Source organism: Squalius cephalus, assembly GCF_949319135.1.
Source record: "Squalius cephalus genome assembly, chromosome: 2".
NCBI classification, from domain to species: domain Eukaryota; kingdom Metazoa; phylum Chordata; class Actinopteri; order Cypriniformes; family Leuciscidae; genus Squalius; species Squalius cephalus.
The window spans coordinates 50,393,079-50,409,422 of NC_137123.1; the positions used below are offsets into that span (position 1 = coordinate 50,393,079).

The 16,344-nt window shown below is 36.3% G+C and overlaps 1 protein-coding gene across 4 annotated transcripts; it reads right to left on the minus strand.

Annotated features, from left to right (window-relative positions):
• Positions 1-47: 47 nt before the first annotated feature.
• clockb (clock circadian regulator b) lies at positions 48-15,873 on the minus strand. 4 transcript variants are annotated; one of them, XM_079864179.1, is made up of 21 exons: positions 15,396-15,873; positions 14,668-14,774; positions 13,478-13,537; positions 12,309-12,457; positions 10,896-10,987; positions 10,620-10,709; positions 10,373-10,490; positions 10,092-10,205; positions 9,823-9,941; positions 9,605-9,687; positions 9,401-9,507; positions 9,166-9,313; positions 8,497-8,572; positions 7,633-7,774; positions 6,336-6,427; positions 6,121-6,225; positions 4,899-5,033; positions 4,584-4,811; positions 3,633-3,742; positions 3,234-3,501; positions 48-2,098 (listed from the first exon to the last, which is right to left on the minus strand). In XM_079864179.1, exons 2-21 carry the CDS (start codon positions 14,682-14,684, stop codon positions 1,913-1,915), a joined length of 2,439 nt encoding a protein of 812 aa, XP_079720305.1. In that variant the 5' UTR covers positions 14,685-14,774; positions 15,396-15,873; the 3' UTR covers positions 48-1,912. The 4 variants fall into 4 exon arrangements, with proteins under 4 accessions (XP_079720305.1, XP_079720306.1, XP_079720303.1 ...); XM_079864180.1 differs by having other exon boundaries at positions 15,392-15,873; XM_079864177.1 differs by having other exon boundaries at positions 4,899-5,045; positions 15,392-15,838.
• Between the last annotated feature and the right edge of the window lie 471 nt (positions 15,874-16,344).

The window sequence follows — 16,344 nt, forward strand, 5'->3', positions numbered from 1 at the left end:
TAATTTTGGATACAGACGGTTGAAATATCCAGGAATGGCATCTAAAGTCCTATTCAATTATCTTTTCAACCTGTCAGTAGCTTTTTTGGGGGTAATTTATGATTGTATACACAATGAAACATCGTTTCCAACAGTAACAACAAACACACTTGGGGGTTTCAGTGCACAACACAACTATGAAAGAAAATAGGACAAATTAGAGGAAAGTGGACATCTACTTTAGGGGTATCTCCACTTTTGGAATTCCAGAAGTCAACAATATCACAATCTGTTCAGTTTCCATATACCTTTCAGCTCTAACTAGTTGTCTAACAGTGTTACCGGTCTATACACAGCAATACTGTTTAACACGAATGTCTTTAGCCATATGAAAATAAAATTGCTTTGAATACTTCTTATATAAATCCATTTCTGAGGTATATAGCTAAAATGGGGAAACATCTAGAATACTGAGATACTGCAACGCAAGAACTGATTGGTCATCGCTGGGGTTAATACACACTGTAGCAACCCACACAGCGATACTGGAAGAGTCACAAACTGTTATTGATATAATAGCCTGCACTTTAAATTCTCTCTCTCTCTCTCTCACTCACACACACACACACAGACACAAACATTCAAGCAGTTAAAAGGAAGATCACTTAACTTTAAGACTCTACAGCTGCACGATAACCCTGCTTCGGTTTAAATTACAACTTTGGAAATAAAACGAGGAAGAGGACAATATAATTATTTTCCTGAAAATGGGAATGGGTCCACAGTATTCCGGACCGTCCTCAATAACACATTTAGAAATGCTCTGCCTTGGATGTGGCTTCTTGTATAGTTCCCAAATCCATAAGGGAGAACATTTATGAAAGAGGATTTGAAAGCTTATTTATGGCGTGTTATTCTCTGAAAAATACAAGTACCATCCATGCACACAAAAACTAAACCATTAGGTCACAATTACTAGAAGGATGGACTATTTTAGTGTGCATAAACACAATAAGTGCTATATGTAGCGGGGAAAAGGTGCACAAAAACTTTTTAGTGGACTACTATGACTCAGCTAAAAAGCCAATTAACATTCAAAAACTGGAAGTAGGTTTTTTTTTTTTTTTTTAAACAAACTAAATACAATTTGGCACTTAAAAACTGTCAAATTTGATTCTTCTGCATCAAATGTCTTTGATAATTAGAAATAAACTGAAACTGGGCTTTTTTTGTAAGTCAGAGACATGGGGTATAATAATCCCCCCCCCCCCTATTTTTTTTTATCTATTGTTTTAGATAAAAAAATCTAAAACAATTCTAGCGCCTCTAAAAAACCTCAAGGACAATCTATTATGAACCCTAACTACACGTGAGGAGACTACTGTAAGGGAAGGGTTAAAAGTAGGAAGCATCACTATATGCATAATATAAAAACGTTAAAATTAAAGTAATACTTTAAAAAACAAAACTGGAAGTACAAATGAAAGTTTACACTTCATGCAGCATATAAAATATTCAATATCTTGCTTTGTTTCTTTACGGTTGTGTATTTACACTGTATGGTACAGAGACTGTACAGATAGACACAGTTCTTTGGGCTGTTTACAATGAAAGCCTGAGAACGAGGTTTGCTGTTTGGCGATGCAAAGGCTAGCAATCCTATACTTTCTGTTGTTGAAATAAATAATGAGTTTGGCAACCACCTGTTGGTCTGGTGAGACATTCTGCATGGTTGCCACAGCATCCATCTGGTGGTGTTGTGTTCCTCACAGCTGCCACGTTGAGGGAGTTCCTTGTCTGAAAAGCATTTCAGACGCTGCCAGGAAAGGCCGTTTTGTCATAGAGCTTTCAAATGAGTTCAGCACCAATAAACATCCAGAAGAGATGATGCGAGCAGGCTCCTCCATCTGATTGGCCATTGTGTTTATCCATGTTACTGAGACTGGGCACTAGTGCTGTCAGTCTGGTGAGAAGGGGTTGTTTTCTGCTGTTTTTGAGTGTGTGGTTTCAGTTGCTGCTGCTGCTGCTGCTGTGATGGAGTAAATGTGCCTTGCTGCTGAATAGGGAAAGCCTGCAGGATCAGTTGTGTAGACTGGTTGCCATGGAGAAGGCGTGTGTTCTGACAAATACACAGAAGAAAATTAGATATGCGTCAAACACTTTTATTTAAAAATTAAAGTCAAATGAAATGTTTCACATGTGACTGAAATAAACCAAAACAAAAAATGGATGGAAGTGGTTTTACATGGTTTCTATATGAACCGCTTATTCAGATCAGTGGTTCTCTATAATATTATATATATATAAAAACACACACACACAACCAATCAAAGGTTTTGGAACGGTAAGATGTTTTTAAAAGTCTCTTCTGCCAACCAAGGCTGCATCTACTTGATTAAAACTACCAAAATGTGAAATATTATTACAATTTAAAGCAGCTCTTTTCTATGCGAATATGTAGTAAAGTGTATTTTACTCCTGTGATCAAAGCTGAATTTTCATCATCATTACTCCAGTCTTCAGTCACATGATTATTCAGAAATCATTTTACAGTAATATGATGATTTGATGCTCAAGAAACATTTCTCATTATTATCAATGTTGAAAACAGTTATTTATTTACTTTATTTCAGGATTCTTTGATGAATAGAAAGTTCAAAAGACAGCATTTATCTGAAATAGAAAGCTTTTATAACATTAAACACTACTGTTGAAAAGTTTGGGGTCAGTAAGAATTTTTATTACATTTTTTGGGGGAAAGAAATAAAAGAAATCAATACTTTTATTCATCAAGGATGAAATAAATTTATCAAAAGTTACAGTAAAGACATTTATAATGTTAAAAAAGATCCTACTTCAAATAAATGCTGTTCTTTTCAACTTTCTACTCAAAGAATCCTAAAAAAAAAAAAAAAAAAAAAAATGTACACAACTGTTTTCAACATTGATAATAATAATGAATGTTTTTTGAGCATCAAATCAGCAAATTATAATGATTTCTAAAGGATCATGTGAGACTGAAGACTGGAGTAATGATGCTGAAAATTCAGCTTTGATCACAGGAATAAATTACATTTCAAAGTATATTAAAATAGAAAACAGTTATTTTTATATATATATATATATATATATATATATATATATATATATATATATATATATATATATATATATATATATATATATATATATGCTGAATCACTGAATCAAGTTCTGAAAAGATTCAAAATGAAACTATGTGCATGCTTTGTTACCTGTAAAAATGGTTGCTGCTGTTTTGTTGGCTGCTGCGTCGCCCCCTGCTGTTGACTTGTTTGTAATGTGGTAGATTGAGCCTGTTGTTCTGCAGGCGCAGCTGACTGAGTCTGCAGTGCTATGGTCTGTGTCTGACCTTGTTGCTGTGGAAACGGGCTGTAAGCCGTCACCACCTGACCCATAAACATTGTTGTGGGTACCATGACAGCATTACACGCCATTGGAGCTGTCACAATCTTGGTGACCAACTGCTGCCCAGAAGGAAACCTGAGAGTGACAGGGTCAGGTAAAGAAAGAAATAATTAATATTAGTTGTATTATTAATAATGATAATAATAAGCATATATTTTATAAAGTGTCCTGTAAAAGAGAGAGGAGAAAAAAGACATGTACTGTACCGGTTTATTGCATTGCCCTGATTGATTTTTGAAGCAAGATTGCTGGGTATCTGCACAACATTGGCATTGGCAGGCTGGCTGATCATCATGGTATTATATACAGGACCACGCTGAGAAAAAGAATGAGAGACAGAAAAATTAAGTCATCTATTTAGATGATGTCACCACATGAAGTGGAAGACGAGACATTATGTCATTGTTAATGGGCTTTTTAAAAACTTCTAGGTAATACACAGCTAAAGATACTGTCTATACAGTCAATGTAGGAGTGTTAACAACTGTAAATTAATCTTTTTTAATAACTAATTGCAACAGAGTTGTGATTGGCGATATATACCTTAAATTTATAAAGCTGCGTTAAATCATAATTAATCATGTTATTTATATATATATATGTGTGTGTGAGTGTGTGTGTGTGAGTGTGTATATGTAAACTACCATTCAAAAGTTGGGGGTCAGTAAGATTTGTTTTGTTTTATCAAAGATGCATTAATTTGATCAAAAGTGACAGTAAAAAAAAAAAAAAAAAAAAGAATCCTAATATTAAGCAGCAGAACTATTTTTAACTTTGATAAGATGTTTCTTGAGCATCAAATCATCATATTAGCTCGATTTCTGAAGGATCATGTGACAGATTGAAACAGAAAACAGTTCTTTTAAATTGTAAAAATATTTCACAACATTTACGACTTTTATTATTTTTTAATAAAATAAATGCAGCTTTGGTGACTTTATGTGACTTACTTCAAAAACACACACAAAACAATATTACAGACCCTAAACTTTTATATGGTAGTGTACATATATAATATATATTAAAAATATATGAATTGACCGAATCTGAAACATTGAATTGTGACCAAAATTCAGATTATCATCATCCATTGAATCTTTTAATAAAGAATCATATTCAAATCATTTACACCACTAACTGAAAAAAGACAAACTCACCTGTGTAACAGAAGAACCCTGTAGATTCTGCTGAAGGGAACGAGGAGCCTGTTGCTGTGGAAGTGCTTGTTGCTGTGGAACAGTCCCACTGTGTGCTGTACTCGTCACATTTTGCCCCTGTATAGCTATGACCCCAGTCTGTGACCCAACACCTAAAATGTTAGTCTGTGCCCCTCCAACTTGAGGCAACTGTACGCTGAGTCCACCACCTGACTGCTGCAATATCATCTGAAAGACACCATTTGAATCACATGCTTCTGTTACCATGACAACAAAACGGTCAATACGAACATTCACACAATTATGCGTGTGTACCTGAGTGCCCGGACCCTGCACTCTCTGCAGCTGCTCATGAATCTGTCTCAGTTCCTCCTGCTGTTTCTGAATGTTGGCCTCTATCATGCGTGTCCTCTGCTCCAGTTGATCCTTTAGGTGCTGCATTGCATTCAACTGCGCAGAGAACTACATTCAGAAAGCACAGAAAGATAAATATTATGGTGTCATTGAAAAAAAGAAAGAAAATTAAGAAAAAAATATTCTAGCTGAGCCCCCACCATGAGTTTAAGGCGACTGTTATTTTAGAACGCATCACCTTATTCTTTCCATGACGATGCATCATGCTTGTCACGTGACACACCGCCAGCCACAATAGCGCTGTGTGACAAATGTATTGCTTTAATTTCGTTTTTCCTTTTTTATTCAAAATATTCACTTGTATATAACTTAACTTGTTAACTATATCATGAACTATCTGATATTCCGATTCTCAAATATGTGAATGTGTTTTGTCGTTTAAAAAAAAAAAAAAAAACGTTATGATGATCATGTTAGTTGATTTATAATGCGTGATGGGCGCCGCCATGTTAGATTACACAGGTGACATTACATTTAATCATTTAGGAGGAGAACAATGGAAGCAATCAGACCAACAAGAGGGCAACAGTATACAAGTGCTGTAACAAGTCTCAGTTAGTCTAGCACAGTACACAGCAATTTTTTTTATTTTTTTTATAAGAAAAAAACATAGTATAGAATAGGAAAGGTAAGTGCTAGTATTAATTGGTCAGGTACTGACAAAAAAAGATGTGTCTTTAGACATTTTTTGAAAATGATTTTTCAAAAAAAATGTATATAGTTATCTACACAATGTGTATCTGATATGAATAAATCAAGCCATCAAATTATAATTGAAAGGATTATTATTGCCGTTTCAATAGACATGAGTGTGTATTTCACAAACCTTTAATGTTTTTTTTTTCAAGAAATTATGTGCACTTAAATGTCTGAAACCTAAAATAAACATTATGTGGTTGAAAACACTGAATAATTGTGATAAGTGACAAATGCTGAGCACGTCCAAAAAGCGCGAAAACACATCTGAATTTAGCAGTTGATCACGTGATGCACTGAACGTTCTAATCTCACTGGTGTGATTGTACGTAAGTGTCAAAGGGCTTAATTGTGGCTTATCTGATCTCTTTCTAAAATTCTCAGCAGGGCATTGAGCTGAAACTGCTGAACAAAAAACAATTCTCACCAGGGCATTAGGTTGAACCTGCTGCTGTGGTTGAGGTTGTTGTGGTTGATGTTGGCTGATTTGGACCGAAGATCCAGTTTGATTGGTGTTCTGAGAACTCATGGACTGTCAAAACAAATTAGATATGCTCATAGCTGGTGAGTAATTAAGGTTAAGTTAGAAGTGTTTTGTAAGATAATTAAATAATTTGATGCTGATGAAGAGGCAAGTCTCACCTGTGTGCTGAAAGAGGAACGACGTTGGGGTGTCATATCAACAGCGGGCTGGGGTGGAGTGCTCACATCAGTCTGTAGCTTGGAGGGAGTTGCTGAGGAAATCAAACAGATACGAGCGCTTTCAAACCAGCACAAAATCAGGAAAACCCAATAGAACAGCACACTTTTGGTTTTAATCAGGGCTTGACTGACTTAACACCAAACGCGGGTGGATTTCAGCAGTGACGTGTAACAGTTACGCCCACTGGCCACTTTAACGGGTTGAATTTTAAATACATTTCAATTGTAGTCTTCTCAAAAGGCATCTGAAATAACTAGAGGCTAAAATTTGTGAACAAACTTTAATGTGGGCTTGAGAAGCCTGAACCTTGAACCGGGACTTGAACTCGCATCACCTGAAGCACAGCTGCGGCATATGTCAGAACGATATTGCTCTGACATAACAGCTCATTTTCATCAGATAAATGTCTATGGTTTGTTATATTTCTTACAGATTTCTGCTTGTCCTAAATCAGATTCAGTTAAAGTAGCACAGTGAGATTACATTTATTTGAATGCATTAGTGAGAGAGCGACTGCGTGTGTGAATCAATCCTACCTGTCTGCGCAGCTTTTCTCTACTAACAGTGAAGCTGTGGGTTTTCATTACTTTAAAAACAGAAAGAAATGCTATAACTTTTGTTTCTCATCTATTTTATTGATACTGTAAATCACAGGACAGCATTGACAATAAGTTTCTGTGCGAGTATGGATCTGTATCTGCAAGTTACTGTCTGTATGCTTGAGTGTGTGTGCAACAATGTAGCAGCGCATTAGTTTAGAACAGTGATTACTAAGGTGTATAATAAACTGTTTAAACGTGCATTCACCAGATCAATATTGAATAGGCTATAAACAAACATTACTTTGTGGAGCGCTTGGAGTACGCATTTATTTATAATTTTAACTGATGGAAACGAGAGCAAAAGAGTGGACAAAGATTTCTTATCCTGTGCCCCCCTCAATAGGACAGCATTAGTATCACAGCCAATGTAAGTCTATGGGATTCTTTGATAAAGGGGATCTGTAGAGTGAAGGAGGTGTGTGTACAGTGGTCATTTACATTTAAAATGGTTGTAAATCTAGCTCAATGACATTTTAGCATGCCACAGTCCACTTTAATCATATAAAATGTAATTTCCCAACTACAAAATTGTGGCCAATGAAAATGCCAAATGGCTAATAATTTTGGAAAACCACTAGACACAGTGGTTAGTGAGCAAAAAAAGTTAATGCCAAGCCTTAGTTTTAATGCTTACAGGTGCAGGTGTTGTCAGAGACTGCAGTGTGCGAGGACTTGCGGGAGCTCCTTGAGGAGGTGGAGGGTGTGCGGCTGTTACTGAAACGCTCCAGCACCTCCTTCAGACTGGAGGTGTTCAACTGCGATTCACAGCCAGAAATCTGAGACCGATGCAGAGAGAAAGAGGAAAATAAAGACTAAAATATAAATACTTATATATTTATGTGTTTGAAAAGTCTCTTATGCTCACCCAGGTGGCATTCATTTGATCAAAATACAGATAAAACAGTAATACTATGAAATATTATTAATTTAAAATGACTGTTTTTTGTTTGTATATACTTAGTTCAAAATGCTACAAAAAATACTCCTGTGATGACCAGGCTGAATTTTCAGCAGCCATTATTCCAGTCTTCAGTCACATGATCTCCCAGAAATCATCCTAATATGCTGATTTGATGCTCAAGAAACTTTTATTATTATCAACAATGTTGAAAACATTTGTGCTTCTTTGATGAATACAATGTTCAAAAGAACAAATAACTGACTTCACTTTAGATCAATTTAATGCATGCTTGCTGATAAATTAATAATACTTCAATTTAATTAATTTAAACTTTTGAAAAATAAGGTATATAATAAAGATTTATTTTTATAATATAATTTATTGCAAGTGAGACGCACATGAATGTTAATCATTCAAGAAGCAGCCACAGTTAACCGCCAATGCGATAACCTCAAAATGATTAATGACCTGGCCATTTTCATTAATGTTGTGGAAAATACTTAATCACAATCTGCCTAAGATAAGCCATTTAACAGCATGTCCATTATACCACATTAGTGGACTATTTCAGAGAGGTTTCTGTCTCAAGCATCTCACCTTGTCTCTAGTCAGCTCAGGGGGAGACTCCTCTATACCCATCTCTCTTCTCCGCTCCGCTCGCACCTCGGCATAACTATAGACAAAAAGAACTGAAAATAAGAGCAGAACTGCAGAAAAGAGTGTAGAAAAAGAAAAGAGGTTCAACTCCAGCCCCAAAAACTTGCTGATCTTGAACAGAGCTGAGTAGCGGAGAAATGCTGTCGCTGTCTATGGCAGTCTCATTAAGCAGTGTAATAATATTGCACAACATAGCTCTTTTTATCTAAATATATAAAACTGTACGTGCGAGAGTGCGAATGACTCAACGGTTTCAGTTTCAATATATCACCAAAAAGGACACAAGAGTACCGGGAGTTTATGCGAGCTGCCGGTATGCTAGAATCACTCCCGGTACTGTGAACAGCAAAACAGAAGTGCCAAAATGCCTGCATAAACACCTTAATGCACAATGTTTGATTTTAGACTGGTTATAGTCAGGTGAACACATATCTGCATTACGTCACCGTCCGCTCCTCAAGTCTGTGGAAGCACATGGCTGGTTTGAAACAGGCTGAGGTTTGCCTGGCTGGGAACAGGCTCTGGCTCCAGAACGCAAACAATTCTGGTGGAAAAGGGGTATGTGGGTATCTGGTTGGATGGTGTAGACATTTATGTGCCTCTGCGTACCTCACAACAGTGTGCGTGCACACAATGAACTCTGGTCGTGAATTCCACTGGTGATAAGTGATGTAGTAGTTAGTCTGGAGCCAAATCCATTGCTGCCCTTTAGTTAAAAAGCGATAATAGCACGATTTCCCTTTTCCAAACTGCATTACTGCAAGCAGACAAATAAAGAGAAAGACATGAAGAATATGGTACCTAATGAAAGTCTCAAATGTATTTTTGTGCATGTTATACTCACAATGCTCATGGCATTTGGCCAGCGAATGCAGGTCGTCTACATGATAGTAGTCATAGCCTGACGTTCCCAACACCTCAAATGGCATATAGCCAATGATAGGTGGTGCTCTGTAACACAAGGACACACACACACCTCATTGAAGAAAAAAACTGGACAATGAGTTACAAACAAGGAGAAAGTGATATTGTGAGTAAGTGTGAAAACCTGTGATCTAATAGGAGGAATTTCCACTCCAGACTGTGTCGAGATGTGAATTCCTCATAGGGCTCCTCCACCATGCACATCTCCTGTACACAATCAATTGTGTCAATATTAGTGTGTTAATACTAATATTAAGTAATACCTTATTATGATGAATGACTATGGTTATCTGCTTTCAGATCTACTTATTCTCTGGATTTTCTGATTGATTATCTGCTTACTTTGATGAATTGGGGTTTGGCGAGCCTCACAGTAGCAATAAAACAGACTGGATCATCGAAGGCTGGCTGCAAAGAACGCTGCAAAACCCCCTCAAGGCCATTCCGGGTTGCATTAGGCACTGAGAATAAAGACAGGAAGAGGAATAAAGTGGAGATTTGTGTTAAGGGAAATTGTCAGTACAAGCATGTGTTGAGGGCAGTAATGCATGCAGTTAACATATGGTTTCGTATTCAGTGAGTCTAGATCAAGAGGAAAAACAAACACTCACTGTTGGCAAGTGACTTAAAGTTGCCAATAAACTTGACATATTCATATACAGGTGGTTTCGTGGGATCCACAGATCCTCTGAGGATGTGACAACAAAACTCCATCTGGTTCTTGGCTAAGAAAAACAAACAAACCAAAAAACACTTTAGGTGCATGACAATCTAAATTGAGATCACTGAGTTACAGTGAAAATAGGTAGAGGCAGCAAACATTTGCACAGTTTTTTTGATAAAATACCACAGCAGAACAGATATCTGGAAGTGATTGAGGTTGGACACTCACACTTGTGGTAATCAGAGTTGAGTTTCTCAATGTCTGGGTGTGAGGCCAGCGCTTTATACACTTCTTCATGCTCCCCCATTGGAAGAAAGTTCAAAAGGTTCTGACCCACCAGGTCCGACTGAAACAAATACGACTATATATGAACATATGACTGATACAAAAATCTAACAATTCCAGGACAATATTTAAATAGACTTCACACAACTAGACTTCACACAACTAAACACACACATACTCTCTCACTTACAGGTAGATGCTCAAGCAGAGAGGTTACGCTTTCCGAGGCGTAAATTATGTTGCCGTCTGTCAGCATCACAAGGAAAAATCCATCCAGCGCCTTAAAAAAAAAAAAAAACACACTACTTAAGACAGCTCCAATCCTAAACTACAAATTTAATCTAGAAGAGATGTATGAAAAATTATAAACATTAAACATCAATGAGGATGCACTCATATTCTATTAGTGGAACCATCTTTCACAACAGGACGAAACACAAACATTTTGCCCAAAGCGGGGTCTCACCTCTAGCATCAGCTGTGTAAACTCCTCATTACAAAGAAATGGGGGTTTCCAATCCTGCTTGATCTCACTCGACTCAGATTGTGCAGCATTTTCTGTATGTGAACACAAACACTTCCTTGTAACTAGTTTTCCTAGGGATCTGTACATCTAAGTTGATTAGAGACTACGCAACCTTTAAAAAGTTTTGGGTCTGAAATATTTTTTTAAATGTTTTTTAATGAAATTTCTTCTCACCAAGGTTGCATTTTATCACTGAAAAATACAGTAAAACAGTAATATAGCTAAATATTATTACAATGGCAAAGATGTGATGGCAAAGATACATTTTCAGCAGCCATTACTCAATTTTTCAGTTAAACAATCCTTCAGAAATCAATCTAATATGCTGATTTGCTGCTTAAAAAAAATTATGTTGAAAACAATTTTTGTGGAAACACAGTTTCTTTCAGGATGCTTTGTTTCAAAAGAACAGCATATTTGAAATAAAAATCTTTTGTAAAATTATAAATGTATTAAATGCATTAAATTGATCAATTTAATGCACCCTTGCTGAATAAAAGTGTTAATTTCTTTAAAAAAAAACAAACAAAAAAAAAACATTAATTGACCCCAACATTTTTAAAGGTAGTGTATTACAGTGTTTGTTATTACAGTTCTGAGTGGAATACTAGTATAGCAAAATAGCTTTAGCGAACTAAATATTATGTACTAAATAATAATAATAAAAAGTACAGCGCTTCCTACAGTATGGCTTTTTGTCAAATTTGCATTGAATATAATCCTTTGTTTTTGCACAGTAGATTGAGCAGTGGTGCAGAAAACACTACAGTAGTATGCAGCTTTGTTGTCACAGGACCTCGTTACACTGCATATTTTATTCACGAGTAAAGTCCAGTTATCACAACTTAAGTGTGGAAGCTGTTAAAAATCAGTGGTGATTTAACTGTGAATCTACAGTAGAATGGAAGGTTAAGCATACAGCATTATGGGATTCTGTGTAGTATGATCTGTTTTATGCTGCACCCTTTTGGCATTTTGGTAGGTCACCAAAGTATTCCATCATGCATACAGAACATTTGCATAAAGCTCACAACACACATTATTCAGAAAATGCATGAATAGTATGGTAGTAGAGAATTGCATAATTATTAATGAAGATTACAATTATAGCTGTGATAAATTATGAAATGTGATGATTAAAGCATTCCACATGTATATCACATGACATTATGTATTTGTCTATTTTCTAGTTGTTGTTTTTTGCAGCAGTTGAACACTTTACCCAATCACACATACATCTGTATTGTGCATGGCAAAACAATAACGCAGATCTGTAATTATTCCACAGCACTGCATACAACAAATCCCCCTGTTGTTCTGTCTAGAACTTGAATTATAATTTTTTTGCCTCACCTTTTTGCTTGCACAGGTAGTCTATGCTTTTCTGCAATATTGTAGATTTGTCCATCTTGCGTGTGATTCCAGGCAACATGGTGCCGAGTTCTTTAATGAGGACATTGAACTGGTCTCGCCTTTTCTTCTCTGACTTATTTCTCGAAACTCTGTGACAGTAGAGATATAAAAAAGATAATAAAGCAACAAAGCATAAGACAAGGCTGCAAAATGGTTAAGAACCCAACCCAGGAAAAAATGTTTCACTTCAGACTAGGGATGATAATTAATCGACAATCGATTAAGCAAGGTCGTCATTAGAGTGCGTGGTTTTGAGGTGCCTGCGGCTCATGCACAAAACGTGCAGCAGACACACGAGGAAGAATGAAGGGAGCACACCGTAGTTACGTATTCTAAACGTATTAATGTCTTCAAGCCATGCAATGGATTAAGTAGGCTAACCATTTATTTCTAAACATAATTAACCAAAAGTCCCAAAAACCCTCCAAACAAGTGATTTTACTGAACATAAGACCTATTTACTTATGTAACACCACAATAAAAGTACATAGAATAAGTAACAAGTAATGAGATCCTGGTCGGATCCCGGAAGTCCTATAGCTTTAGCAAAGAAACAAGTCATGTCACTTCGTGATCTACGCATTGTCTTATGTTGTGTTCGGTCTCGTTCGAAACCCCCTGCTATAAAGATATGCAATCTACTATGGATTACTAATATTTCACTAAGTTACAAACCAAAACATGGCGCAAAAGCATCATGTGTTTACACGTGCGTCGGTGGCGATTTTTCATACAAATACTTGGTATAGTTTGGCCTCTAACTGAAACAAATATGCTTCTTGTATTCTGCTAGTTGGGACCTTTTCAAAGATATATGACAAGTCTATCTGTTATGTAGGCTACTATGATTTTACAGATTATTTTTCACTGTGAAAATAAAAGCACTTGTTTAGTGAAGGTCATATTCCCTATATTCACTGTAAAGCCACGCTTCTAAGATTTAAAACGACACCTACGTTGTGTTGGTTAAGAAAGTGGTTGTTAACAACTTAGTAGTGCTTATTAGTAGTCCATCAACAGGAGAACTATTTGATGTACATGATGTATATACCCATTTCTATTATGATAATATTTCATGTTATAAGAACAAAATCTGCAATTAAACTCACCGTTTCGCCTTATCTTTCTCATCATCATCCATCAGCCCATCAAAAACACTACCATCATCCCTAAAACAGGGAAAATAAACACATTTATTCTGTCTGATAGAAAACAATTATTATTTTTTTGTAAATCAATTACATGTCTATCAGGGACGTTTCCTCCAAGGAGGCAAGGGAGACAATGCCTCCTTAAATTGGATGAGAAAATAATCCATATTACAAAAATAAAAACACAAAGCAGGTTAAGTTACAGCAGGAGTCCGAGTCTCTCGTGCCTCCCCTGAGCCTAGTGAGTTTTGACAATGCTTCCATCGTGATATGATTGTATATGATTGGTTCTCGTGATAAAAACAACCTCTTGTTTTCGTGCGTGTTCACAAATCGGTCTGCATGAAGACTAGTTAAAAAGTAAACAACTGAGCCACTCAGATATCACCGCTTTCAAAATTGAAATTGCCTGAAAACATGTTGACTGTGGGGTTTTTTTTTAGTGAGCAATCAGCTTGGTGGAATTAAAGGTACATTTTCGTGTCTGTAACCGGTGTTTACCGAGCTTGATGACTGATAATCCGAAAACAAGTTTACTATTAAAAAGAACATTTGTTCACAAATAAAACATTTTTTAAATTGTTAGTGCTTTTAGATTTTATTTTGGAATAGATGTGGAAAATGCTTAAAACTAGATAGATAGATAGATAGATTACATATTTAATGTAAAAATACTATAAAATAATTTCAGAACACCACTGCACTCCACAGATGTCTATTTTATAAAATAGAGAGAATAGACTAAAAATAGACTTAATTTGAGGACGGACTCAAGAATACAAATTAAAGTCAAGCCACACATACTGTACTTTCTTTAAAACGTAAGCGCAGAACGTGGGACACTGAAAATTCAAGTGTGAATAATACGTGTTAAATTACTACATTTTAATAAGCAGGATGCCAACATATGCATACATGAATTTATACAAATAAAAATCCAAACATATTTTCTGTTGTACTATATTAAAGAGTCAGAATTATTTTTGAAGAAGTACGCTACTGTTCAAAAGTTTGGGTTTGTATTACTGTTTTCACTGTGCAGAGCACATAAATACAGCCTTGGTGAGTAGAGACTTCTTTCAAAGGTCTTTCAAAAGTCCAAACTTTTGAAAGGTAGGGTACGTAAGTGAATAATTTTCCTGCTTTACCTGTCTCTGGAACTCATGATAACGCCGTCTCATGGATCAGTCTGGGATTAAAAACACCCTGACACATTGGGAAGACATTGAAGAAAAGGGCCTGCCAATGTGAAAGTCTGCAGCAGACACACAAAACAGAAGATAACTGAATGACAAATGAACAGTTTAGTTTAATAGCCTACTGTTTCTTTCTGTGAATCTGTTTGGTCACTCAGAGGTGAAAGGGTAATTGATGGACATGGCACTGGAGGTCACATGACTGCTTACTCAACATAAATACATGTCAGAGAGGATATAATCCTACTTGTTTGTACATTTTCACTTGCTAATTCAAAAGTCAGAGTTTATTACATAATTTAAAAGCCTCTAATGAAGTGCATTTAAAGCATGCAGTCATGCATCTCAACCCTCTAACATTCTGCTCATCATTCCAGTTCAACCCAATAATTACATGTAAATTGCAACAGCAAAAGCAGTTACTGTAAACATGCCAATCATTCATTTACAACACTCAAACCTTCATAACAAGGACACTGACGTTGTGAGAAAACCATGAGTGCACGTTGAAAAATAAAATGGCACGTCAGTGTATAAACAGTGATATATACACTTTAAGACATAGTGCTGCTTTTAAAAATTAAATCTTATACTATGTCTGGGTTTTCCTGCACAACAGTGTATGCACCACGGAACTATCGCCTTTATCAACAACATAAGTATATTTGGTACTTACCTACCGAAAAACACACTCGCACATCCACACAGGTGCCTGGTCAGATCTAAGCTCCTTCGGTCCCGGGATCACAATGCATCGCTGCGATGAATAATCACGGTTTAATAATAATGTAGTGTAAAAATGCAATGCTGAATTTCATACGCGCACTTCCTCAAGCGGTCTCGCGAATGTGGGTCAGCGGGCCTAATGGCACGCGAGGCGGAACGGAAGCTCCTCCTGAGTCCTGATCACCGCAAAATCAGCACACTTTCAAAGTGCAAGTTAAGTTCGAGCTCGAAACGCTATATACATTCGGAGTTTAGACTTCGTACCTCTTTTCTTTTTCTTTTACCTTCGATCGGCGGCGACAAGAGAGCGATATCGGTTGCGAACAGAATGAAAACATTTAAAGCCAGGCCTGCGCGCAGTCAAAGACATGCGCAGTAGCGTACGCCATAAGCGCACACGGGCCTCTTTAGTTCACTTGCGAAATAATGTGCAAGGAATACGCGCAGTACAGGGGCTTTGCAAAGCTAAATACTAATGCAAATACTTATCCTTTATATGGACTGTTTGCATTACTTTATTTTATTTCAGTGGTACCTTTGATACCTTTTGTCAGCATTGTCTTTGTCATTACCTATATTTATAAGGTTCAATAAAGTGGAATAAAATGCAATTTTTGATAAGATCTAATTATTGTTTTTGCCTTTCAGTGTCACTGATTTTTTTTTTTTTTTTTTTTACATTTTAACTGCGCTCTTTAATAATGTATTATTGATTATGTCTCCCTTATACAGCTGTTTCCCAACAACCCCGACTTTTTAACTTACAATTCTGCATTTTTTCCCCTCAATTTGGAGTTTATATCTCGCAATTCTGAGGGAAAAAATAATTCTCAGAATTGCGAGTTTATATCTCATAGCTCTGAAAAAAAGAGAGTCTGATTTGCGAGATGTAAACTAACTTAA

Excerpts from the sequence above, each read along its gene's own strand:
- clockb (XM_079864177.1), bottom strand. Across the intron at positions 9,942-10,091 it reads CTTTAAGTCACTTGCCAACA|TGCCTAATGCAACCCGGAAT; the intron begins GTGAGTGTTTGT and ends CTTTATTCTCAG. Across the intron at positions 9,508-9,604 it reads TTCCTCCTATTAGATCACAG|AGCACCACCTATCATTGGCT; the intron begins GTTTTCACACTT and ends CTTGTGTTACAG.